Source organism: Pleurodeles waltl, chromosome 8 (genome assembly GCF_031143425.1).
Source record: "Pleurodeles waltl isolate 20211129_DDA chromosome 8, aPleWal1.hap1.20221129, whole genome shotgun sequence".
Taxonomy (NCBI): Eukaryota; Metazoa; Chordata; class Amphibia; order Caudata; family Salamandridae; genus Pleurodeles; species Pleurodeles waltl.
The window spans coordinates 100,038,687-100,066,155 of NC_090447.1; the positions used below are offsets into that span (position 1 = coordinate 100,038,687).

Here is a 27,469-nt window from a genome sequence, read left to right on the forward strand (position 1 = left end):
CCTCTGCAGACATGCAAATGATAGAAGATCTTTTGTCCTGTAATCAGGACTGACCTACTGCTTTGTGATCATTGAACATAACATCTTTGATTACCAGTGTGTCCTCTGGATGGATCATATCGTTGGAGAAGATATTCAGACCACAGGCCTGATTATGGTTAGATGGCACCCTCTCAAAATAGGAAATGGGTATAATTGCTCCGTTGTATTTTTCATAAGCGCCCCGTTACTGAAATCCAACAGTCGGCGACCCAAAATACATTCTTTGCCCATGTTAAAAGGATAATCACAGTTACCCCATGGTCAGGGAGCACACATCAAAGCCCTTACAAAAAAAAATATTGTTGGTTCAGGGATGAAACCGCCAATTATTGTAAGGGTAGTATTTGTGGATGAGTACCAATCACCAGTTGGGGAACCAAGTTGCTCCTTTCACTGCAGAATGGACTTGTAAATGCCATGATTGTGTAATGGAAGGCGGATTCCATCAGAAACTGTTTTTAGATGCTTAATGAGTAGGTGGCCTCAAAGTACATGTTCAACACTGAAAGGTTCCCTCTAGCAAAGAGCGCAGCCATCTCACTCAGTGGCACAGCCTCTAGTGAGAAAATGCGAGCCTACCTTCTTTCTGTGAGTTTACTTCCATCCCAGGTCACCAGATCTGTCCATATTGAAAATACCTTATAGGTGCCCGTAATTTCTGCCACTTCTTCATTGTCCAAGTAAGCCCCTCCCTCTTCTTGTATCCTGTATCACCAACTTCCTTTGTGTCTCTGTCCGCTTCCCAAAAAGAGTACTCCCCACTTGAAAGAAAAGTTCAGCAGCCGTCAATTGTTTTCAAACCCATCTCCTGCCCATCTAGCAGTGCAAATGTGCTTGAAAATGTGGAGTCCATTAATTTGATCAGTAACTTCCAGTCAGATGTCTGTCTGTGACAAGCCACACACATCTTACTACATATCAGGGAAGAGATGCTTACTGACTGGTCTCTAGATTGACTCTCCATAGCCTTTGATACCACAAAGTGCAGTTTGACTTTCTTGCAATATGTGTAGGAGAAACTACCCTAGCTTGGCTTGTATTTGTGAATAACAATAACCACCAACTTGTCCTTTTGGTTCTGATTGCCAGTATCCCTGAATGACACAATATTGGCTATCAAGGTTTCGATGGAAAATACACCCAGATCGTTTTAGAAATTTTAGAAATATTGAGAATTTGTTATTTCAGTTGTTATTGCTATGAAGACGTTAACAGGTGGATGCAGTTAAACTGGCTGTAAATTTCCAGGCAACCACTAACCTGCTTCTGGGCACAGTGACCTCCAGCCACCCCACCCCCACCTCTCCTGTTTGACTGGTCTAAATTGGTCTGTTCATCCTTCAACACTAGCTCACGGGCCACCATCAAGGCATGCGCCTGATAGTAGTACTCTTGTGCACCTCCTTCTCGAAGTGATCTTGATCTTTCCAGTGGTAACTTCCAGTGTTCACTGCAATGACATATTAACTTAATTCCAAAAAAGACTATAATAAGTGTCCAAATGAGTCCCATTATGCCTTTCAGCTGATTCACGGTCGAAGAATCCTTGACTGTATTATAACCACCCTGAAGACTCTTCACTAGCTAATGATTCATGAAACACCAGGACATGTTTAGGCATCAATGTCCTTAATGGCAATGACCTGGGCTAACTAATCAAGTCTTCTTTGGATTTCGAAAACGAGTCCTTCTCCATTAACTTACACATCATCTGCTTGGACAGGAAAGTGGCAGGTGTAACCTGTTATGCTTCTTCATTGACATCTGCTTCCTAGCAGTTGCACGCCTACTAGTAGTCCATAGTGAACCAGTAGTTCAGACTCCCAACACCGACTCCCAGTACACGGCAACAGCAAGTACACACCAGGTCCGAGGATTCACTGGGTCTTCTCTACAACATTAAACTGTTGAATTCTTAATACAAAGGAGGCATCCTAACGAATCTGCTCAACTTTTACAGCAATTCCACCTTTACATGTGGCAGGCTTCAAGAGCAGAAACCTATATGTATAGTTCCAGGTAAGCAGCTTGTTTTAATACTGACCAGTATCAAAATGTGCTTGTTTTCAGTGTCCAAAACATAAGCATAATCTCTGCAATGACTGAATTCCTTTTGGCACAAAAGATCATCTTGCGTCCTTGAAGCGTAACAGGAACTGTCAGTGATAGGGTGGGTTCTACAGACATTACTCGTGGCATTCTGAAAGTGCTTCTTCATCAGACCTTTTATTGAGAACAAAAAGTACCCACTGCAGTTTGTTTCAAATATATTAAATGAGAAGATGTCCTCTAACACATCATCCAATTGACATCCTACTCCTAATAAGCATTTTGAGAAAAAAACAATATGCAATTTGTCAGGAGTCCAATGAGTTTCTCCACATAGTCTCTCCCACCATTTTCCCACTTCCAGATTTTTTTTTTTGCTTAATCCTTAGAAAACGTATTGTTGTAAAACTCTGGAATTGGCATTTCAGGTATAACTGCTTTTATTGAAATGTGTCAAACTAAATTCACAGTGGGGACCTGTCAATGGTTTCCCAAATGGTGGGTGGAAAACACAATGTTTTCCTTGAGAATTTTGGATGCTGCAGCAATCAAATGACATGTATAATATATTCAGGTGGCACAACATGGATCCACAGAAGGGCAACAGCAATGCTGAGCACAAGGGAGCATTGATTGTAATGGGTAAAGACCGAGGAAGAAGGGCGCTCGCTAAGGCAAGAAGGGGGAGAGAGGAAAAAAACAAATTGGAGCAGTGTGCTTCATACAGAATTCCCACTGCGGCCCAACATCCACATCCCAAATCAAGTGGCTGGCAAAATGTTTGGCCGGTGAACTCAGTAGTGACAAACAGCTTCATGTCTCATTAACACCAGTATCTGCAGATTGAGTCAAATTGTCACCATACACTGTTTCCAATAAGAACTGGGCTATCACCACACCTGGAAATGGAGATGGGGGATCGGGAGTGCTGAATTAGTTGCTGAATCTGCGTTTATTCTAGGAACACATCACTCATTACCAGGGCGCGTTCGTAATGTTGAAAGCATGAAGAGCCGTTGAGATAGCAGCTGTATGGAATGGGAGAGTATGTGGGCGTACATGCCAGAGCTGCTGACTTGGGACCCAGATTAGTCTCAACGTCAGCTGCACAACTTGTGATTATAGACAAATCACCTCAGGTGCCCGTACCTTAAAAATAAAAAATAAATTATATATATATATATATATATATATATATATATATATATATATATATATATATATATATATATATATATATGCGCAACATTCTGCAATTTAACTGGTGTGCATGCAAAGAGAGCCAATAACTGCCAGCTGAGTCTTCACTATACTAGAAAGCAAAAAATAAACAAAAGTGCTATGTTAAGTTGAAAAATCTGTGCTTGCATGACTGCTTGATCAATAATCATGTCAAGAGCTACAGTACCTGCGGGTGAGCTTGCACTACACTAGTCTGCAAAAACTTTTTTTTTTTTTTTTTTAAACGCATGGACAGGAAAGTAACGAAAGAAAAATATTACGTCAGTCACATCGGAAGCAGCAGATAAGCACAGATTAACTTAAAAAAAATCTGTGCTTGGTCCCTGCTCCACAGAAATCATCTTTCAGCTGCACTGACCAAATAAGAAGGCTGAAGGAAGAGTGACATGAAGCCAACAAATAATGAAGGAATAGGCGGGCTCCGAGCACTTTTTAGGTTTTGCCTTCACGTGTTCTTGCACGCATGCTTTGGAAATCTATTGTTAATACCAAAACAAAACTTAAAAGGAGCTTAGAACCAGCCCGTTACTTACCTGAACTTTGCCTTACTCTGTCGCTCTGATTTACGTGCTTCAGATTGGCCAGCACATTGTCTTCATGTCACTTCCTTTCGTCGTTTTCTCGTCTTCTTCGCCGATCTTTGTCGAGTTGTCTATGGACAAAGTACCCCTTCCAATCACTTCCCATTGGACACTGACCAGTGTCCTTCCTCTGGCTATGACACTGAAGGTACTTTTTTCTTCCTGCATTCCGTCTTTCTTCGCTGACGTCTTCTTTCTCCGTTGCGATCTTCTATTTTTTTTTTTCCTCCATACCGTCTTCTTTCTTCGCTGACGTCTTCTGTCTTTGCTTCTGTTTTCTTTATTGTTCCCCACAGGCCATCTTCTTTTCTTTGCTGCCTCTTTACCGAAGCCCGTCTTGTCTTCTTTCTTCACTGTCTTGTTTACTGCATGCCACCTCCTGTCTTTGCTGCCGCCTCCTGTCTTTGCTGCCGCCTCCTGTCTTTGCTGCCGCCTGCTCTCTTTGCTGCCGCCTGCTCTCTTTGCTGCCGCCTGCTCTCATCTTGATGCTTTTTTCTAAGCTGCATGCACTCATGCCAATAAGTTTCACCCTTGTTTCTTCTTTCTAACTGGATTACAAATATTAGAAAAATATAATAATGTTTGTTTTATCAAATTTAAAACAAACATTATTATAGCATTTTTCTAATATTTTTAAGCCAGTTAGAAAGAAAAAAACAAAGGCGAACCCTATTGGCTTTGCAATTGCTTGTTGTATACAATAGCGTCTCACAAGCAAGATGCTTGCACTACTTCATGCACTTGCAGGCTCTAATAAAAAATACAAATAAAATCTGTGATGTGGATCCTAGTAAAACACTTTTTATTTTTACTTGCAGCCTTAGTTTGTCTTCAAACTGTACAAGCAATGACAAATGTTTGGTTTTACTAATGCCTTTTTCCCTCCTGCATAGCCGTTGTACATGCAGACCCAACAGCAGTCCTTATGTAATGATTTTTCTTAAGGTGATGGAAAAATCAAAGATGAGCCATACACACGTGAGCACCCACAGGGTGATCATTTTGGAATGATTTTTGTTTTGCTTTAAGAAAACTCATTGCAAGATGGCCGCTAGCAAGGTGGCCATACTTAAATGATTTTTCTTAAAGGAAAATTACTAAAAGATCGCCTCTGTGCTCATGCATACGCAGCACACATCTCTTTCCAGGATTTTGTATTTACTGTTCCAAGATGCATATGCCCCGCGCCCTCACATTAACACTTGAAGGATACCAAACAGTTAAAGCTGTATGTAGGTTGAGACCGTAAAACGCTTAGCCCCTTAAATCCTGACAGATCACTAAGCAAACGCTTGCCATTGTTCCTGTTAAATCTTTGTCTTGCACCTTCCTAGCTTGTTTTTTCATATGATTAAGATACTACAAACCTGGCCAGCAGATAGAGCTATATTATATATATATTTTTTTAATGCAATTATATTGCCTTGTTCGTGTTCTCGGTCGTAGCTTTTGGCTTTAATTGGTAATATGGTTGTTTAAATGTTGTCTGATTCTGCCTCCTTTGAGCTGTGTGATTAGGCCTGATGTCCTCCAAGATTTCCGGCCTGCTCAATATGACAAAGTCGTCACTTCATTCAATATGATTTGGCGATCTTAAAATTGACAGGACCTTATTGTTCAATTTTGGGCTGCTACGGCAGTCAGGCTGACTGTGTTTTGACCGGGATGTCAAAATATGCTTGGATATTTAAATAGGTGAAAAAAATCTTGTTTTGTTAATTGCACTAGCTGAAGAATACCAATTACATAAATGTGATGATCATTATTTTTTGTCTAAATTCCTGTTCTGTGACGTCTAATCACGAGCTCAGTCTCCTGTAGTTGCACCTATTAAGTACTTTGGTAACAGTTTCTTCTACATTGTTTAATGATAGATGTAAACTCATTCCAACAAACCACAAAATGGATCGATGATGTCAGAACGGAACGAGGAAGTGATGTCATCATCATGCTAGTGGGAAATAAAACGGATCTGGCTGATAAAAGGTACGTTCCCAATGACAAGCTTTCAAATTGAGGTGTATGTGAATTTATTTAGTTTGTCTTCACCAATCATCTCAGTTGACGAGATGTTGTGTGTTAGTTTGGAAAATAATTTTGAAAATCCTGTTTCCATAGTTTTTTGGTGGCTCGCAGTGCAGTGTTGGACTTTTTTGTGTTTGGTATTGAAGAGAGTATTATAGAGATTCTACAGTGACTGATTTATTGCCTAATTGCACCCTCCACTGCTGATGGCACAGAGTGATGCTGAAATTAGCAATACAGGAACCAGGCTTTACATAATGATATGGTTGGTCCCCAAAACATGATATAAGAGCACAATTTGTGAGTCTTCAGTGTTCAGTGTTGATTGTCCAGTTTCAATGGAATGTGTTTTGTTTGCTGTTGCGTTTCCAACCACGCTTGCAAAGCTTGAACGTCGGACTCATTGTGAAACCACCTGAACAAAACGTCATGTACTTTTGAATGAACTTTCTGAAAATGTTTGAGGAAATACAACCTGTTGTGTTTGTGGTTTTTAAAAAAAAAAAAATTATTTGATTTTTTTAAATGAATTTTCATCCAATAGAGCTATAAAGTCTTTATTCTGACTGCATGTCTTTTGCCCCAGGCAAGTGTCCATCGAAGAGGGCGAAAGGAAATCCAAAGAGCTGAATGTAATGTTTATTGAAACGAGTGCAAAAGCGGGCTACAATGTAAAACAGGTAAGTGACTCCCAAACTCTGTTTTATTTTTAACTAATGTTTTCAGTTCACCAGTGCACTTACTCTGCTCTGTGTGATAGTATCACTCAGAGACGCCTGGAAGTCCTTTTTAGGGTGATGCTTTGGTTTTAAGGCTATTCCTAAGTCTCATTGCAGAGTGTCAAGGAAAACCCCCTATAAACAGTATACATCTAGGTAAGCAGCATTGCACCGTCATGCTAGTATTGCATACACAAAGAATAATTTTGTATTTGACGTCTACATTGTTACCCTGGTAAAGAATCAAAGCAGATTTTTTAAACCTTATGAAATTTTGATTGACATACATACCCCTTTGAAGTTTTTTGTGTAATTCACTTTCCATTTGTGCTGTTATCCTAGTAAATTTCTTAGCCTAATTTTTATTGGTGATTCATGTGATGCTTGTGCCAAATACTCCCATAACTATCTGAATTGTGTTGTATTTTTTCATACTCTTCCGGCTTAATTTTCAACATCAAACGTGCATATAAAACGACAATACAGCACCATTATACCTCCCTGCCCACCAACCCCGTGTTTTATGCTGTGAAGCAGCGGCCTGGCAGCTCAAGCGTTATACAAAATATATCGGTGAGGTAAATGTTGTATTGTGTTCAGGTTCAGAGCTTTATACTGTAGATGAAACGGTGAAAGCAACAGGAGGTATGATGGGAACCAATCTTATGCAGATCAGTCTTGGCTGAAATAGACCGTTTTTTAAATTAAATTACATCTTCTAGTAAACAAACAAGATGCACGTATGTTTTGGGTCCCATAACTCATGAGTTTACAAAATACTTGTATTTGAAAAGACCATACAATGAGCTTCCCCTTTATGCACAGAGGGGGCAGGTTCAGAAGGAATTTTTCCAGTTAGTGTGTCGAACTGCTTGCAAATGCAAGAGTGAGTCTAATGTACATCACACGTACTAGAGGAGCATTTTTTCTATATTGGCCTTAGTATCCCTGTGTTTGATAGCAGTAGTTTTCAGTATTTAAAACCAGGTAAAATGGTGTAAATAAAATCTGTTCAGAAAGAAGTGAAGTCCAAGGTGAATAATTGATCTGATCTTAAATGGTTCATAAGTGATAAAGCTGGTGTCATTAAAATGAAAAAGGGACTAAAACAAAGTGCCACCTACTGGTTTTAAAAAAGAGGACGTTGACAAGGAAACCTTCCATTTAGTTATCTTAGAAACCACATTGTGTCATTACTGTAGCGTGGTTAGAGTATAATCATTTAGAACTGCTAGTTTTCAAAGATTAGAGCTGGTGCTTGGTCATCGCCTTGCTAGGTCTTCTTTATAAGCAGTGTTGCAAGAATTTTCTGGCTGCATGAAGTTCATAGTGATTTGAATCAAAGATCCAGCAGTGGTTTCTCACATTTTGTCTATAGTTAATAAAATGATTTTGAAACCTCCCTTACTATTGATGATTGGTTCATGGAAACGTCAAAGTAGCATAGTTTTGCATTCTTGTCTTGGCCCAACTAATCAATATGATAGCATTTAATGAAATGCACCCCCCATCTCTCTCCCCCCCCCCAAAAAAAAATCCTCCCTTATGTGTTTTCCATTATTAATTTGACTTGTTACGATATCAAAGCTTTGGAGATAGTTTGCTATATTGGATTTCATTTCATGTTATAGCCTTACTCAAGTTAAAATGGAGAACATTTACTTGATCACAAAAGTAAATTGGAGAAAAGCGCATGTTAAAAATCTGTCTTCAGTCTGCTGTTCCTTTTGATAGTCTGTATCAGTGTTAGACAAACATGGTGGAATCTTACACTTTAATGTGAGTTAGAAGAGTAACTCTATAAGCATCTTACCATATCCCTCAAGCCCTTTCTGCAAGATTTGCTACAGTTTTTGTTTGTAAATAAAAGCTGGAAATACAGATTTTTTGTTTCTTTCAGAAATCTTATTTTCTATTACTTTTTGGTGTAGTGTCATGCAAGCCCCAATGTATGGACACAATAGAAGTATATTATTTCATTATATCAGTCCTTGATCAAGAAGTAGCTGGTGAACACTTCATACAAATCTCTTACATTCCATCAAAAATACCCTTGCACTGCTTACATTACGTTAATTCACTGCATTAGTGTGCTCATCCACTTTTATGAAAATGGCTTTCGCCGTGGTGCATGGATCAACACTTGCTTTCTTCTTCCCTGTGACCCACTGTGTCCCCTTCACCTGCCAGACCCACCCCTACCTGAACGCTGCTCATTCTCTCCTCCTTGCAATGGTGGTCTCTCCTGGACCAAGCTATTTTCCTAGGGTATGTGCATGCAGAAAACCTTGGGGCTTGCTTTTTTAGGTTAAACACATATTTTTCATTAAGACACTTTAAAGGTACTTAACTGTAACAGTTCCTTGGTTATTGAATGGTAAAGGTTACTCTTAACACAAGGCACACTGACCTAGCAATCACAACACATGTTTAATCATGAGTACATAGAATGAGTAATCTGTTTAATGGAGAATGAGACTCGCATGCTCCTCCATCATCCTTTTCTTTTTTAGGATCATCTCTAATTCAAGGAACATCTTGTATTTTCACACTGTATTGTGGCTGGCTCTCTGGATAAATCTGCTTTAAGGGTTTCCATTCAGTTCCCTGACTGTTATAGATTTAGCTCTTCTGCTGTTCTATAGTCCCTTTGGGCCTCTGGTGCTTGGGTACCCCCTCCGGCTCTATGCTGCCCAGCCATCCCTCTGTTGTCCTCTCTTTACTGCGTCATGCTTTCTTCCCTTGCATATGATCTGTCCCCTTTGCCTACGCATTATGTGCTCTGCCTTCTAGATATGCTTCATGGACTTCTGTTTCGCTTATGTTTTACACTCTCTCCCTTAAGAAGGGTGTATGTTAATGCGTTCTTTCTTGTTGGTATGCACTATTCTCACACCTCAGCCTTGTGGGCTATCCCTTCGCCATTGTGTTCTAGTTCTCTACATCAGGTTTGCCCCACTGTTCATCTTCCTGTCAAGATATCCAGTAGCGTTATTCCTCCTATTCTGTTTACTTTCTCTCCTCTTCTGAAATATACCCTCCTCTCCCACAGTCCCATCTTTCTCTTACTAAACACACTTCGCCCCCCTTCCCAGCCTCACTCAAACCCCTGTATCACTCACTTTATGTAAGTAGTCTAGAAAATACCTTTCTTTTTTTTATAGAAAAAAATACAAAATTGTGTGAAAGACTGACCCCTTCTGCATTCATTGTAAACAAGATGTGTGTATTCTCACTGTTAACTCCTCTCTACACTGTCTAACATGCCAATTTGTTTTTCAGCTTTTCCGACGTGTAGCAGCTGCCTTGCCAGGAATGGAAAGCTCACAGGATAAACGAGAAGACAGTATCCTTTTATTATCTTATCTGCAGTGCTTAATTTGAGCCGTGGTTTCTGGTGGGGGCACAAGCACTTATTTTTCAGGGCCAGCACTTAGTTTTCTGCATCAGGCATTTACTGCAAGCAAAAGACACACATGGGAAAGGCTGAGGAAAAGAAAAACTAAAAAGCATCACAAAGGGAGAAAGCAGAAAGCTGCAAGAGTGAGCCGAAAGGGCAGGGAGTGGCTGTGAATAGGTTGAAGAGGCCGGAGATGGTTACAGGATTACGTTGCCTCAGTGTTCTGTGCTCTCACATTTAAATGCAGCAGCTGTGTGTTTCAGGGGAGAGCTTTGGGCGCAGCACCTTTTTTATTTACAAATTAAGCCCTGGTTATCTGGCACGGAAATACTTGATTTCTGAATTGTCATTCTTAGACAAACGTCAAATCTATAGTTGACCAGACTTCATGTGGATTTTGGTTATAATTGCTACTATTCAGCTGAAAGTGGTGAATGCTCATTTTAATAAGTAGAGATGCTAAAATGGCCATGCTCTTTTTTTGTTGGTACCGTTCTCTTTAAGGGAAAAATGTCTTGTTAAATGTTTAACAAATGTTTTTTTATCTTCTTCTCATTAAACAATAGAGTGGATGGTTCCTGAGCTAAATAGAATAGAAAACAAAGGGAACAAATCTGAGAGAATTCTGGTTGCATCCAGAAGGCTTATAGTTATACCCTTTGTTCTCTTAGAAGATTTTTTTCAAACCTTAAACTGATTTTGAATCATGCATTAAATTAAAACAATGCCCAAAGCATATCATCGTTAATCTATAGCAAACGTCCTCCAGCATTGGCTCTTATATAGATTTACTTGCTTGAATTATAGCCGGTCATCAAGCTTGTGAGTACCATGGTAACTCATACATTGGTAGTAAAAAAAAAAAAAAGAAGCCAGATTTTTATAGAAGCATTTGCTTTAGCATCCTAGTCTCACTTGAAAAGACCCACATTCCAACCAATGAATTGAAAGCATAACTCCTCTGCCTCAGAGGCTACCATACTTCATTTTCTCTTTCTGCACACCACGGGCACCTCCGAGCATCTCCGATCTTCATGGTAAAAATAATAATGCAATGGCATGTCCAAACAAAGGGGGGTGTAATAGCTTGCTTCTGAGGTAGAGTTCTGGTATCACCAGACACCGTTTTATTCAAGGACAAAAACAAGGTAAACAAGTAGCACTTTCCCACTCCAGCTACTAGATGGTGAAATATACACAGCATGTGAATCTAGAAGAGCTTGATCCAAGACCATTGTTACTGATAAGTAAATTGTTTGTGTGGAAATTGGTCCCGTTTCGGGGTTCTGCTCAATTTTGGAACAGAGTTCCAGGGAATCGAAGCACCTCTTGAGACAGTTATCTATGAAGTACATCCACTCTCGGACTGTAGCTCATTCTTCATAATGTGTGAGATAGACATTTTAATTCAGACCTCGTGCTTCCTGTGGCAAAAAGAGACATTGTACTCAAGATATCCTTTCTGAATGCCCCTCTCCATCTAGCACAAAAAGACAGAGGATTGAAAGATTGCCAAACATTAGTGACCAAGAAAGTGATTTGCTCTGTTGGCTTCCAAAGAAAGATCTTCAGAACAGGCATCCTAAGTAGATGTTTGCGAAAATCGCTTAATTTGCTTTTGTTTAAATATGCGAAATTTCAGGAAAATTACTCCTAATTATTATGAAGTATGCAAATTCTTCATTTAACACTGTTAGCAAAAAATGTGTCCTTGTATCAATTTTTGACGTGCAAGCACATTTTGCAATAACTAATGCAGCAAAAATGAAGTGTGTAGTGAACAGCGGCTCGCCATATGATTCTTCACATTGCTCTGAGGCACCCACACAATTTTGTAGCAAACTGAGGTATAATTGCACCATGTGACGCGATTTAGTGAATTTTGGATTAACACGAATATCCTGAAATTCTCAATTACGTGAATTGTACTGTACTGTCATTTAAATTTCACCCTGGCCTAAATCTCAGGTGAGACAACTTTCCTCTTGATTTAAGCAAATCCTCAAACATCATCTTGAGGGAGTGGAGTCTGACGAGGAATTCACTTCCACTTTGAGAGAGCCTCACCAGAAGGTTAATCAAAAGTCAAACAGGCATCCTTACAGAGAAACAAAGCATCTTCTGAAGCGTCTTGCACGAAAGACAAATCTCATCAGTAACCATCCTGCCTAGGGTGGTTCCTTTGACTCCCAGCATTACTTTGCCATCGACGACGAAGCCAGTCAGTGCAACCTCTCTGTCCACCAAGAAGCCATCGCCTATCAAATGGTTCATTCATATCACTTTCAACACTTGTCAGCGGCTTCTCATTGAATAATAGCCACATTCAGGATTCTACTTCAGCTTTTTTTCTTATATTGAAAAAGTCAGGAGAGCTACGGACCATTCTGATTATGTATTCAAATAGCTATCTTTGTACGAATGGTTACACTGCAAGAAGTACTTTAACTTCTCTGAAATGAGTACATCACTTTACTGGATATGGAGTGTAGGAAGTTGGCTCTGTATGCACTATTTCAAAGTAAGAAATAGTATGCACAGAGTCCAAGGGTTCCCCTTAGAGGTAAGATAGAGCATTAGTATTATCTCTTTTTGCCACTATTTTGTGGTAGTGTGGTTGAGCAGTAGGCTTATCAAAGGAGTAGTGTTAAGCATTTGTTGTACACACACAAGCAATAAATGAGGAACACACACTCAAAGACAATTCCAGGCCAATAGGTTTTTGTATAGAAAAATATCTTTTCTTAGTTTATTTTAAGAACCACAGGTTCAAATTTTACATGTAATACTTCAAATGAAAGGTATTGCAGGTAGGTACTTTAGGAACTTTGAATAATCAAAATAGCATACACATTTTTCATATAAATCACATATAGCTATTTAAAACTAGACAGTGCAATTTTCAACAGTTCCTGGGGGGAGTAAGAGTTTGTTAGTTTTGGCAGGTAAGTAAACCACCTATGGGGTTCAAGTTTGGGGGTCCAAGGTAGCCCACCGTTGGGGGTTCAGAGCAACCCCAAAGTTACCACACCAGCAGCTCAGGGCCGGTCAGGTGCAGAGGTCAAAATGGTGCCCAAAACGCATAGGCTTCAATGGAGAAGGGGGTGCCCCGGTTCCAGTCTGGCAGCAGCTAAGTACCCGCGTCTTCGCAGGGCAGACCAGGGGGTTTTGTAGGGCACCGGGGGGGACACGAGTCAGCACAGAAAGTACACCCTCAGCAGCACAGGGGCGGCCGGGTGCAGTGTGCAAACACGCGTCTGGTTTTCAATAGGTATCAATGGGAGACCAAGGGGTCTCTTCAGCGATGCGGGGGGGGGGCTCCTCTGGGTAGCCACCACCTGGGCAAGGGAGAGGGCCTCCTGGGGGTCACTCCTGCACTGGAGTTCGGATCCTTCAGGTCCTGGGGGCTGCGGGTGCAGAGTCTTTACCAGGCGTCGGGATCTGAGGAGCAGGCAGTCGCGGTTAGGGGGAGCCTCGGGATTCCCTCTGCAGGTGTCGCTGTGGGGGCAACTCTGGCTACTCACGGTCTTGCAGTCGCCGGGGAGTCCTCCCTGAAGTGTTTGTTCTCCACAAGTCGAGACGGGGGCGTCGGGTGCAGAGTAGCAAGTCTCACGCTTCCGGCGGGAAACGCAGGTTGTTTTAAAGTTGCTCCTTTGTAACAAAGTTGCAGTCTTGGGTGAACAGGGCCGCTGTCCTCGGGAGTTCTTGGTCCTTCTAGAGCAGGGCAGTCCTCTGAGGATTCAGAGGTCGCTGGTCCCTGGGGAAAGCGTCGCTGGAGCAGTGTCTTTAGAAGGGGGGAGACAGGCCGGTAGAGCTGGGGCCAAAGCAGTTGGTGTCTCCGTCTTCTCTGCAGGGTTTTTCAGCTTAGCAGTCCTCTTCTTCTTAGGTTGCAGGAATCTAGTTTCCTAGGTTCTGGGGAGCCCCTAAATACAGAATTTAGGGGGGTGTTTAGGTCTGGGAGGGCAGTAGCCAATGGCTACTAGCCCTGAGGGTGGGCTACACCCTCTTTGTGCCTCCTCCCAAGGGGAGGGGGGGGTCACATTCCTATCCCTATTGGTGGAATCCTCCATCTGCAGGATGGAGGATTTCTAAAAGTCAGTCACCTCACCTCAGCTCAGGTTGCCTTAGGGGCTGTCCTGACTGGCCAGTGACTCCTCCTTATTTTTCTCATTATCTCCTCCGGCCTTGCCGCCAAAAGTGGGGCCGTGGCCGGAGGGGGCGGGCAACTCCACTAGCTGGAATGCCCTGGGGTGCTGTAACAAATGGGGTGAGCCTTTGAGGCTCACCGCCAGGTGTTACAGTTCCTGCAAGGGGGAGGTGATAAGCATCTCCACCCAGTACAGGCTTTGTTACTAGCCACAGAGTGATAAAGGCACTCTCCCCATGTGGCCAGCAACATGTCTCGAGTGTGGCAGGCTGCTAAAACCAGTCAGCCTACACGGGTAGTTGGTTAAGGTTTCTGGGGGCACCACTAAGGTGCCATCTGGGGTGTATGTTACAATCAAATGTACACTGGCATCAGTGTGCATTTATTGTGCTGAGAAGTTTGATACCAAACTTCCCAGTGTTCAGTGTAGCCATTATGGTGCTGTGGAGTTCGTGTATGACAGACTCCCAGACCATATACTCTTATGGCTACCCTGCACTTACAATGTCTAAGGTTTTGCTTAGACACTGTAGGGGCACAGTGCTCATGCACTGGTGCCCTCACCTATGGTATAGTGCACCCTGCCTTAGGGCTGTAAGGCCTGCCAGAGGGGTGACTTATCTATACTGCATAGGCAGTGTGAGGTTGGCATGGCACCCTGAGGGGAGTGCCATGTCGACTTACTCGTTTTGTCCTCACCAGCACACACAAGCTGGCAAGCAGTGTGTCTGTGCTGAGTGAGGGGTCCCCAGGGTGGCATAAGATATGCTGCAGCCCTTAGAGACCTTCCCTGGCATCAGGGCCCTTGGTACCAGGGGTACAAGTTACAAGGGACTTACCTGGATGCCAGGGTGTGCCAATTGTGGAAACAAAAGTACAGGTTAGGGAAAGAACACTGGTGCTGGGGCCTGGTTAGCAGGCCTCAGCACACTTTCAAATCAAAACTTAGCATCAGCAAAGGCAAAACGTCAGGGGGTAACCATGCCAAGGAGGCATTTCCTTACATGGAGGATGCGTATTTCCTTTATTAAGTTAATCCAAAAAAACATAAAAACTTGACATTCAAAGTAGCCAGGCTGCCACTATTAGTTCAAGGTTTTACTCTTAGCACTTCAGTCTACTCCAATAATTTTTGCTATGTCCATGGCCAATGTTGAAATATTACTCAAGGAAAAAGAGTATGAAATTTTTCCTTACTTGGATGACTGGCTTATCAAGGGCAAATTGTCCATGGAAGCAAAGATATTTGATTCTTTTTCAGTGTATGCACGTCTCAACCAACATCGACAAGTCTCACATGAAATATCACAAGCACCTTTCAGTTCCTGAGAGAGATATTGGAAATCGGTGTTTAGCAAGCTTTTGTGTCATTAAGAAGGGTCCAATAAGGATAAGCCCGGTCTTCACAGATCCAAGTGTTAAATATGATTACAGTCCATACATCAAAGCCCTTGTGAATTTGCCTGGTCCTTCCTGCAGAATCAAATTGGGACACTCAAGAGGAATAGAATGCCCTATGTGTCCGTATCATTGGTAGTCCAGATCCAGATTATGCCCAGAATCAGAACCACACTGGATTAGTGGAGAAAACCTTTGAACATGGCAAAAAGGTTACTTTTCAGCCTCAACAGGCCCATTGTTAATGACCTATGTGTCCCTAGACCGACAGGGCCACTCATCTGCAGGACCAGGAAACCATAGGCCCAGAAGGTTTATATGTAGTTGTCTTTCTGCATTTGACCAAAGAACTGTTCATCAAAGTCTATAGGCTTTCTTCCAAGTTTGAGTGACTGGTGCTGGTAAAAACACACAACACACCTATGATCTACCTTAACACGCAAGACAGCACCTAGTCACAGGTCCTTTCAGAAGAGTCACTACACCTTTGGAATTCAGCTTTCAGTTGCAACATATAGCTGAGCACCTGCCAGGAGTAGGCTACACTTTAGTGGATGCATTCAGCAGGATTCTATCTATCCACAATGAGTGGAAGTTATACAGTGAACTGGTGAAGACAGTCTTTCATCAGTGGGGTGGACTAGCACTGTAATTATGCGCTACAAGAAAGGTCTATTGTATGCACGCTGGTAGTGACACCCAAGATTGAGGCGAGAGGTGCTTTTGATGTCAGTCTAAAATCTTTGCATACGACTTTCCACCACTTCCCCTGCTCCTACAAGTGAGCACTGGCATGGCCTCGCCAGAATTGCTTCACTGCTCTTCTCCCTCTGTCAGAAGCTCCATGCATTCGTCTAGGCAGTCAGGAGGGAAGGGTCAGATTCTTCATCACAATCTGGGATCTCTACATTTGAAATCATCGCTCCTCAATTCCTGGAGAGATCAGGATTAGATATTCCTCTAGATTGCAGAGCTATTCTTTATCAGGATAGGGCACATCCAGCAATCAGTCTACCACGCTAAGTAGAACCGATTTATTTTGTGCCACTCCAAAGATTCGCCCGCTTCCACTTCTGTACCACATCTAGTACTTACATATCTATTGGATTTGTCAAAGCATGACTCCGTGAATATTTATTTGCTGCACTCTAAAGGTTTTGGTGCTGTTTAAATTCTGTCACCCTTGTGCCTTCTTGGATCATCAAACAGTCCTTTGAAAGGCTTTGCAGAGCATTTTCCCATGTGATGCCCTGCTCCTTTGTGGGACTTGAACACAATTTCTGTCCAACAAGTGAAACCACAGGTTGAATATATTGAGTAGATATGTTGTTCGGGCATAAAATATATTACAGGGAAGACATCAGTGTTGGCCCAAAGATGAATGAGGCCCAAAGATGGGTGAAGTCCAGGCTTTCACTTGTTAATGAACTGTAGTATTAAAAAAAAATGGCCTCCCTCCGTACCAGGAATAAATAGATGGATCATCTCTGCCATTACTTTCTACAGTTTCAAAGCTGGTCGTTAATTGAAATATTCTGTGCTGGCTGTTTATTTGAGGAGTGTTTCTTCAACAGCAGCCTTGTTTGCCGGGGTCTAACTCTCAGACATCAGCAGAAAGCCAAAAATAGAGAGCAGCCCCCTGTATGTGAATCAATACTGCCTGCATACAGAGACATTCTAGAGAGAGAAATGCTAGTGGCCTTGAGATCTCTCTGGAGGTTGAATATTCTGGTGGACCCCTGCCTCCAATGATGCCTCCAATGATTGCTTGCTCTATGGCAGTCATCAGAGAGGTTGCAGAGATGCTGCAGCTACACCTGCTGATGGAGGAAACCAGATCAAATCACTTTAGTGCTCCTCCAACCAGCCCTCTCATACTCAGAGCCTTTGATTACATTCAGCAAGGTAAGGTTAAGGCAGCCTGGATCAAACCCATTACTGCATCTTCAGAATCCTGACAGGGCCTACTATAGCCTGGCACCCAGAGTTTCTGTCTTATCATCCTTGTCTAGAAAACCTTGTGGTGCTTGCTTCATCTTGTTCAAAGCACAACCTAGGCGCTTCTCCCACAGTACCTCCCAAATTAACCCACGTAGGGCAGTAAGCTACGGTATCAACCGGACTAAATTTCAGAGCTGATGACCAACTTCGTTGGATATGTGGTCAATAAGAAGTGCAAAGCAGTCCAGAAGAGGAACCTGCACTGGTACATTCTTCTTTGTGTTAAAATCTGTTATGCCATTGCCAAGAAGGAACTACTATATGGTTTAAGAGCTAATTCCGCCAGAGTAAAGGAATCCTGTTTGGCATTGTCCAAGAAAGTGCTCATATAGGAAATTTGGCATGCAACAACATGGACTTCGTTTCACACATTTACCAGGTGTTGTTGTTTGAATTTGGAAGCGAGAAGAGGTGGTCATTTTGGTCGTTCTGTATTCCAAAAAAAAACCTCTATGGTGACCATTCCTTCACACCCACCACCTGTGAGTGGTATTGCTATGATACCTATTCGAATGTGGGGAATCTGCAGGTAGGTGTGTCCATCAGCTGAGTCACTTAACTTAGCTAACAATCTATCTGGTGGATACTCTTTCTTCCTGCAGATTCCTCAGTAATCCCTCCAAGCTCTGAAAAATGGCCATAGTCTCATGGATACCAAGCTTCCAAGTTAGTTTGGTTGCATTGAATATTCACTGTCAAATAAAGCTTGCCTTGTCACTGCCTCTCAGGGCTCAGAAAAAATGGACATGGAACTGACTTCCGGGTGCCATGGTTGCCATGGTGGTGCTTTATGGATCGAGTCATGTCCTGTCCGGGCAGTAGCTGAGACTTTGCCGATGTCACCTATTGGCACAGGAGAACAATTGCAAACTTCACGGATCTAGTGTGGTGCCTGGGGATAAAAAAGACGGCTTTACGGGTAGATTATTCACCAGAGAGATTGTTACCCAAAATAAGTAACCTTTTCGTTCGATGGCATATGTTGCTGCAGATACACATGTTTGGCACAGTCCGCACAGTCCGCTGCCTGGTGTTGGGCTCGGAGTATTACAAGTTGTTTTTCTTCGAAGAAGTCTTTTTTGGTCACGGGACCGAAGGACTCCTCCCTCTTCGGCTCCATTGCGCATGGGCGTCGACTCCATCTTAGATTGTTTTTTTCCGCTGTCGGGTTCGGACGTATTCCTTTTCGCTCCGTGTTTCGGTTCGGAAAGTTAGTCAGAATCTCGGAAGAAAGCGTCGGTATTGTTCCGTTCGGTATCGGGATAGTTAGGTACATCAACACCGATCATCGGAAGACTTTGGGGTAGCTTCGATTCCCCCATCGGGGCCTGGTCGGCCCGACCGCGTGCGACATCGAAGCCGATGGAACGGACCCCGTTCCGTTTCTGCCCAAAATGTCACAGTAAGTATCCTTATACAGATCAGCACTTGGTCTGTAACTTGTGCTTGTCCCCCGAGCACAAGGAGGATACCTGTGAGGCCTGTCGAGCCTTCCGGTCCAGAAAAACACTCCGGGACCGAAGAGCCAGGCGTCTACAAATGGCGTCCACGCCGACAAAACAACGTTTCGACGACGAAGAGGAAACATTCTCGGTTCCGGACTCAGAATCCGGAGACTCCGACGTCGAACAACAGCAACAAACTGTGAGTAAGACGTCGAAAAGTAAAACCATCGACAAAACGAAAGCCCAGGGGACGCCACTGCCAACAGGCCATGGCTCGACCCATAAAACAGGCGACCCGTCGAAGGCGCCGAAAAAGGGCACGCCCATAGCGAAGACACCCGACTCCGGTCAACCTCGGAGCCGAGAAAGCGGCTCCGAGAGACAAAAACAAGATACCGGCACCGAAAAACATCGGCACCGAGAATCCATGCCAAAAGGAACAAAAAATCTGTCGTTGCCGAAACCGAAAAAAGATTCTCTCTCGGCGCCGAAAAATACCACACCTTCATCCTACTCAGAGGAACAAGGAATAAGTGGCCAGATGCACAGATTTGGACAAGAGCTCCAAAGTGTAGAATCAGACTACACACAAAAGAGACTGTACATCCAGCAAGACACAGGGAAGATATCAACCCTTCCCCCAATAATGAGGAAAAGAAGGATCAGTCTCCTCAAGGATGACGCACAACCACAAGCCAAAGTGGTTAAAAAAGTCACGCCTCCGCCCTCTCCACTACAACAGGCATCGCCGGCACAAACACCGCCACAAATGCACTCACCAGCGCAAACTACCATAAGTCAAGATAATCAGGATCAAGACGCTTGGGACCTATACGACACCCCAGTGCCGGACAATGATCCAGATTCATACCCTACAAAGCCGTCACCGCCAGAGGACAGTACCTCATACTCACAACTGGTGGCTAGGGCTGCAGAATTCCACAATGTCCAACTGCATTCCGATCCTATAGAGGATGATTTTTTATTTAACACCCTCTCGGCTACACATAGCCAATATCAATGTCTCCCAATGCTACCGGGGATGTTACGGCACGCAAAACAAATTTTTGAAGAGCCCGTAAAATCAAGAGCCATCACCCCAAGGGTGGATAAAAAATACAAACCACCACCCACAGATCCAGTGTTTATTACTTCGCAGTTACCACCTGACTCCGTAGTAGTAGGGGCAGCTCGCAAAAGAGCAAATTCCCATACATCTGGCGACGCCCCACCTCCGGACAAAGAAAGCAGAAAATTTGATGCGGCAGGAAAAAGAGTAGCATCACAGGCAGCCAACCAGTGGCGCATCGCAAATTCTCAAGCGCTGCTGGCCAGATATGACCGCGCTCACTGGGATGAGATGCAACTTCTCGTAGACCATCTTCCCCAAGAATACCAAAAAAGGGCGCAGCAAATAGTTGAAGAGGGACAAACGATCTCAAACAATCAAATCCGCTCTTCACTGGACGCAGCAGATACTGCAGCGAGAACAGTCAACACTGCTGTCACCATAAGGAGACACGCTTGGCTCCGCACTTCAGGCTTCAAACCTGAAATCCAGCAGGCTGTCCTTAATATGCCCTTCAACGAAAAACAACTTTTTGGCCCTGAAGTGGACACAGCCATTGAAAAACTTAAAAAGGACACAGACACGGCCAAGGCCATGGGCGCACTCTACTCCCCGCAGAGCAGAGGCTCTTTTAGAAAAACTCCATTTAGAGGGGGGTTTCGTGGCCAACCCACAGACACCACCAGCCAACAAACAAGAACCACACCATATCAGGGTTCCTTCCAAAGGGGAGGTTTCAGGGGATATAGAGGGGGTCAATTCCCAAGGAGTAGGGGAAGATTCCAGACTCCAAAAACACCTCCACCTAAACAGTGACTTTCAAGTCACGCAACCCCTTCACTCAACACCAGTGGGGGGAAGACTAAGCCAATTCTACCAATCTTGGCAACAGATTACAACAGACAATTGGGTATTAGCAATAATCCAACATGGCTATTGCATAGAATTCCACAAATTCCCACCAAACATCCCTCCCAAAACACGCAAAATGTCACCACAACATTTAGAACTTTTAGGACTAGAAGTTCAAGCACTACTGCAAAAGGATGCAATAGAGTTAGTACCAGTACAACAAAAAAACACAGGAGTTTACTCCCTGTACTTTCTAATTCCAAAAAAAGACAAAACATTAAGACCAATATTAGATCTCAGGACACTAAATACCTACATCATATCGGACCATTTTCACATGGTCACACTACAAGACATCATTCCACTGCTCAAACAGCAAGATTACATGACCACATTAGACCTAAAGGATGCGTACTTTCATATACCAATACACCCTTCTCACAGAAAGTACCTACGGTTCGTATTCAAAGGAATACATTACCAATTCAAAGTGTTGCCATTCGGAATAACAACTGCACCAAGAGTGTTCACAAAATGTCTAGCAGTAGTAGCAGCACACATCAGGAGACAACAGATACATGTGTTCCCTTACCTAGACGATTGGCTAATCAAGACCAACACAGTAAAAAAATGCGCAAACGACACCACATGTGTCATACAAACCCTTCACAAACTGGGGTTTTCCATCAACTATACAAAATCACACCTAGAACCGTGTCAGACACAACAATATCTAGGAGCAACCATCAACACATCAAAAGGAATTGCCACTCCAAGTCCACAAAGAGTGCAGGCATTCCACAAGGTAATAAGTGCTATGTTTCCAAACCAAAAGATACAAGCAAAATTTGTGCTAAAACTTCTAGGCATGATGTCATCATGCATAGCCATTGTCCCAAACGCAAGACTACACATGCGACCCTTACAACAGTGTCTAGCATCACAATGGTCACAGGCACAGGGTCAACTTCAAGATCTGGTGTTGGTAGACCGCCAAACATACCTCTCGCTTCTATGGTGGAACAGCAAAAATTTAAACAAAGGGCGGACATTTCAGGACCCAGTGCCTCAATACGTTATAACAACAGATGCTTCCATGACAGGGTGGGGAGCACACCTCAATCACCACAGCATTCAAGGACAATGGGATATACACCAAACAAAATTTCATATCAATTACCTAGAACTGTTAGCAGTATTTCTAGCGTTAAAAGCCTTCCAACCCATAATAACACACAAATACATTCTTGTCAAAACAGACAACATGACAACAATGTATTATTTAAACAAACAAGGAGGAACACACTCAACACAATTGTGCCTCCTAACACAAAAAATTTGGCAGTGGGCGATTCACAACAACATTCGCCTAATAGCACAATTTATTCCAGGAATACAAAACCAACTAGCAGACAACCTTTCGCGAGACCACCAACAAGTCCACAAATGGGAAATTCACCCCCAAGTTCTGAACAAGTACTTTCAAATTTGTGGAACACCCCAGATAGATTTGTTCGCAACAAAAGAAAACTCAAAATGCCAAAACTTCGCATCCAGGAACCCACACCGCGAATCACAAGGCAATGCTCTATGGATGAGTTGGTCAGGGATATTTGCATACGCTTTTCCCCCTCTCCCTCTCCTTCCATATCTAGTAAACAAGTTGAGTCAAAACCAACTGAAACTCATACTGATAGCACCCACATGGGCAAGACAACCTTGGTATACAACTCTACTAGACCTTTCACTAGTACCGCATGTCAAACTACCCAACAGACCAGATCTGTTAACACAACACAAACAACAGATCAGGCATCCAAACCCAGCATCATTGAATCTGGCAATTTGGCTCCTGAAATCCTAGAATTCGGACACTTAGACCTCACACAAGAATGCATGGAGGTCATAAAACAAGCTAGAAAATCTTCCACTAGACACTGCTATGCATCTAAGTGAAAAGATTTGTTTACTACTGCCATGCCAATCAAATACAACCATTACATGCCTCTACGAAAGACATAGTAGGATACTTACTACATTTGCAAAAAGCAAATCTCGCTTTTTCATCTATAAAAATACACCTCGCAGCAATATCTGCTTGCCTACAAACTACTCATTCATCGTCTCTATTTAGAATACCAGTTATTAAAGCATTCATGGAAGGGCTAAAAAGAATTATACCACCAAGAACACCACCAGTTCCTTCATGGAATCTTAACATCGTCTTAACAAGACTCATGGGTCCACCTTTCGAACCCATGCATTCCTGTGAAATGCAATATCTAACCTGGAAAGTCGCATTTCTCATTGCAATCACATCCCTCAGAAGAGTAAGTGAAATACAGGCATTTACCATACAAGAACCATTTATTCAAATACACAACAATAAAATAGTTCTAAGAACAAATCCAAAATTTCTGCCAAAAGTAATCTCACCATTCCATTTAAATCAAACAGTAGAATTGCCAGTGTTCTTCCCACAACCAAATTCCGTGGCTGAAAGGGCACTACATACATTAGACATCAAAAGAGCACTAATGTACTACATTGACAGAACAAAGCTAATCAGGAAAACAAAACAACTGTTCATAGCTTTTCAAAAACCACACATAGGAAATCCAATCTCTAAACAAGGCATTGCTAGATGGATAGTCAGATGTATTCAAACATGCTATCTTAAAGCCAAAAGAGAATTGCCTATTACACCAAAGGCACACTCAACCAGAAAGAAAGGTGCTACAATGGCCTTTCTAGGAAACATTCCTATGAGCGAAATATGTAAGGCTGCAACCTGGTCTACGCCTCATACGTTTACTAAACACTACTGTGTAGACGTACTAAATGCACAACAAGCTACAGTGGGCCAAGCTGTACTAAGAACATTATTCCAAACTACTTCAACTCCTACAGGCTAAACCACCGCTTTTAGGGGAGGTAACTGCTTTATAGTCTGTGCCAAACATGTGTATCTGCAGCAACATATGCCATCGAACTGAAAATGTCACTTACCCAGTGTACATCTGTTCGTGGCATTAGTCGCTGCAGATTCACATGTACCCTCCCACCTCCCCGGGAAGCCTGTAGCCGTTTAGAAGTAGATCATAAATCTTAAACTTCTGTACATTTGTAAATAATTATTATAAACTCTTAACGTACATACATATTCACTCCATTGCATGGGCACTATTTATAGCAAACAACTCCATCCTCACCCTCTGCGGGGAAAACAATCTAAGATGGAGTCGACGCCCATGCGCAATGGAGCCGAAGAGGGAGGAGTCCTTCGGTCCCGTGACCAAAAAAGACTTCTTCGAAGAAAAACAACTTGTAATACTCCGAGCCCAACACCAGGCAGCGGACTGTGCGGACTGTGCCAAACATGTGAATCTGCAGCGACTAATGCCACGAACAGATGTACACTGGGTAAGTGACATTTTCATTTTGGACAGGGTTAAAGTCAAATATTCAATTGAGTTTTAGTTTTAAAAATCTGGAAGGTGGATGGGTTACTTGGTATTGCTTCAGTTTGTTAATGACTGAAATATTGATGAACTTGATTGTTTACCCTTCATATTTTCAGTGGCAAAAATAACAATGCTCAGACTTTGTCAATTCCACATTTTCCTTAATTACATTTTCAGTGATCGACATAAAACTGGAAAAGCCCCAAGAACAACCAGTCAGCGAAGGAGGCTGCTCCTGCTAATACAACTTGTGCTTATCCAAAATCTGTCTCCAAAACATCACGGCTTCTCTATCTATTCATTTTACTCTTCATTGACTGAAGTGTGAATATTGGCTTACGCCTGCTCCTCCACATCTTCCTCCCTCACCCCCTCCGTAAAAACGTATTGCAACCCATCATTGCTGGCTGTCTCGTGGAGATGATCTATTAGCTTCACAAGCACAAAAATACAAATTGTTGGTGTCTCCATTATTTATAGGAAAGAAAAATCCAGAAAATAATTCAAAATATTGCAGTTATGAAGTAAATGGTTACGTTTTCTTAAAAGTAATGCACTTTGAAATGACACAAACTTGAGTAGTTTTGCTTGGGATGATGGGAGCCGTCATGGAGAGGGAGGTGCAGACACACACATGCCCGTACTGTGCCATCTGCCTTTTTCCTTTTACCACCTTGAAAATGTCTGAACATCAAAAATGCAGGCAAATCTGAAGTGTCTGCCATGTGGGGTGGGAGGGATACTTGTCAAAATGCTCCCCTGCTGTCTTTAAGACTAAACCTGGAATTTATTGTTTTTCCCTTTCTTTAGTTTTGGCTCAGTTTAACAACACACCTCGGTCACCCAGATTTCATGTTCGCTTTGGAGGTTGCATGAAAAATATATGGAGGCATACATAAAAAGATGAATGTTTATTTTCAGGGATGTAATATTTCCATATGGGGAACATAAAAAACAGCTTACACAAAACGTACAGAAATGGTAGATAATGGATTTCCGGGTTTGTTGATCCATTACCTGGTTATTTCCTTAGGGTTGAATTATAGGTGGTCTTTTTGCAATGTCAAAAATAATGAGTCCAAACCATTCTGGCCTAAGGGGTTTTTAAATTGTAAACTTTTGAAGTGAGACTGTATAGTGTTAATGTTTAAATGTTTTACGGTGATTAGGTATTTTTAATTTGGGATGTAATACTGACACGTCATTCAATATAGCATGGGTAAAAACTGTGGATCAGAACTTACACAAATCAAATGTGCATTCATGGTCATAAACAGTAGGGTTATACAGACTTGTGGAAATAGCATTAAACCCTAGGCAGCAAAGATACATGATCAAAATATAGTTTAGTTATTGCTATAGCCTCTGAGATCTTCAGAAGTAATGAGCAGTTTAGGACAGTTTATGAATGCAGTCATAACCAAATGTTCATAGTCTTTGGAGGGTCTAAATGGGAACATTTTTACCTAAATAATTCTTGGACATTGCTTATAAACATTTTAAATACCCATGCTCAGTTACTTAAAACTGGTATGTATTGCAACCACAAGTTTCTGTTTCTAAAGTGACAGTCCTTTGGAAGAAACTTGTCCCCTGTCCCAGGCCTATTAGGAAAACAAGTATTGGAACGTCGGGTCCATCAAACAACTGTTTGCGTCTTTAAATGCAGACCTATGCCTTTGTTTTATTCTTTGTTGTTGGGTCTTCCATGTTCATTTTGTTCTCATTTAAATATGTATAGTTTGTTTAACAAAACGGTAACTGGATTAGTTTATATATTTAACTAGTTTGCTCCATATTAGCAAACATTTGTTTGCTATTTATTTCTTAGTTTCTTTTCTTTTGAATTTTGTTTATACTTTTGTGCTTAGGGAAAAAAAAGTAACACTGAGCAGAAATATGTTTGAGCTCTACCAATATTGCGAGTTTTAACCTCCGAAACCTCACTGAACATTGCATTTAAAAATGCACCACTTTATTTACATTACTAGTCGCCTTGAGATTGCTATGCATGTCCACCAAACATAAATGCGTAAGTTTGCAGGAAGAGTATTGCTGCATTGGAGCTCAGAAAAGGGAAAATTTTTATCAGCTTTGCAATGCCTTACAAAATTGAGATCGTAAACCATTCAGTTACCCTTTTACCTTTTTGCACGGCCAACTTTAATCCTTTAACACTTTTTCCTCTCCCACCTTATCCAGTCACCACACATACACATATACAGACACTAACCCGGCCTTATCACCTGCGGTGCAGTTGGATGCATGGATACCTAAAGTTCCAGTGAAAGTTGTTTTTAAAAGGAGTTCTTGGGACTTGCATTGAACTCTGGGTATGAATAAGGACTTTTGAAACTGAGAGAATGGGATGTTAAGTGCTTTTATAATGCAATATTGTTATTAACGGCATTTTTTTTTACATTGCATGTCCTGAAATAAAATAAATATCAATTAAATGTCAGAAGGGGTTCACGATCCTTTCTCTTTTCTGATTGAAGGCGGCTTACTTCTCCTGCATTGCTGCCCTTGTTTGTTTCTAGGTGTCTGGTCTGCACAATTGAAATGGTTTGCTTCTTTTACATATTGTCCTCTGTAGATTCTTTGACTTTGGTTCATGAAACTGAACCAAATTGGTGTGTAAATTTTGTTCATACAGCAGATTTTTTTTTATATGCACAGATTTTCTGCTAGGAATAAAGTATAAATAAAACACTAAACAGAACTGGATTTTTGTGGTCTTTACTACTTTTGGGTGTTGTGTTTTTTTAAGTTCCACTATTCTAAACATAATTTGTGAAAAATCAAAAACTTAATTTACTTTTGAATATTATGTATCTGATAGAGACTTCTAGTTGCAGATTCCTTACTTCTGAATTTTCCAGGCGTCAGACTGGATCTGGAGATTTTTCTTTGAGCAGTACCTCTGCGCGCCGTCAGGTGGCTTCGGTGGTCCCCCCCGTCCCCCCCCCCCCCCCCCCCCCCCCTTCGGTTTCAAAGCCATCGGCTTCGGCCACAGCTCCTGAGGGCCCTTTCAG

General features: G+C 42.2%; 1 protein-coding gene across 2 annotated transcripts in view; it reads left to right on the forward strand.

Annotated features, from left to right (window-relative positions):
- The window catches only part of RAB6A (RAB6A, member RAS oncogene family), a 214,502-nt gene extending 187,341 nt beyond the window's left edge, over window positions 1–27,161 (forward strand). For both annotated transcript variants that reach the window (XM_069203835.1, XM_069203836.1), the window contains exons 5-8: window positions 5,789–5,900; window positions 6,526–6,619; window positions 9,941–10,004; window positions 24,612–27,161. In XM_069203835.1, the coding sequence (XP_069059936.1) occupies window positions 5,789–5,900; window positions 6,526–6,619; window positions 9,941–10,004; window positions 24,612–24,676 (335 nt within the window). In that variant the 3' untranslated portion in view covers window positions 24,677–27,161. The remainder of the gene's footprint in view (window positions 1–5,788; window positions 5,901–6,525; window positions 6,620–9,940; window positions 10,005–24,611) is intronic.
- The last annotated feature ends 308 nt before the right edge of the window (window positions 27,162–27,469 follow it).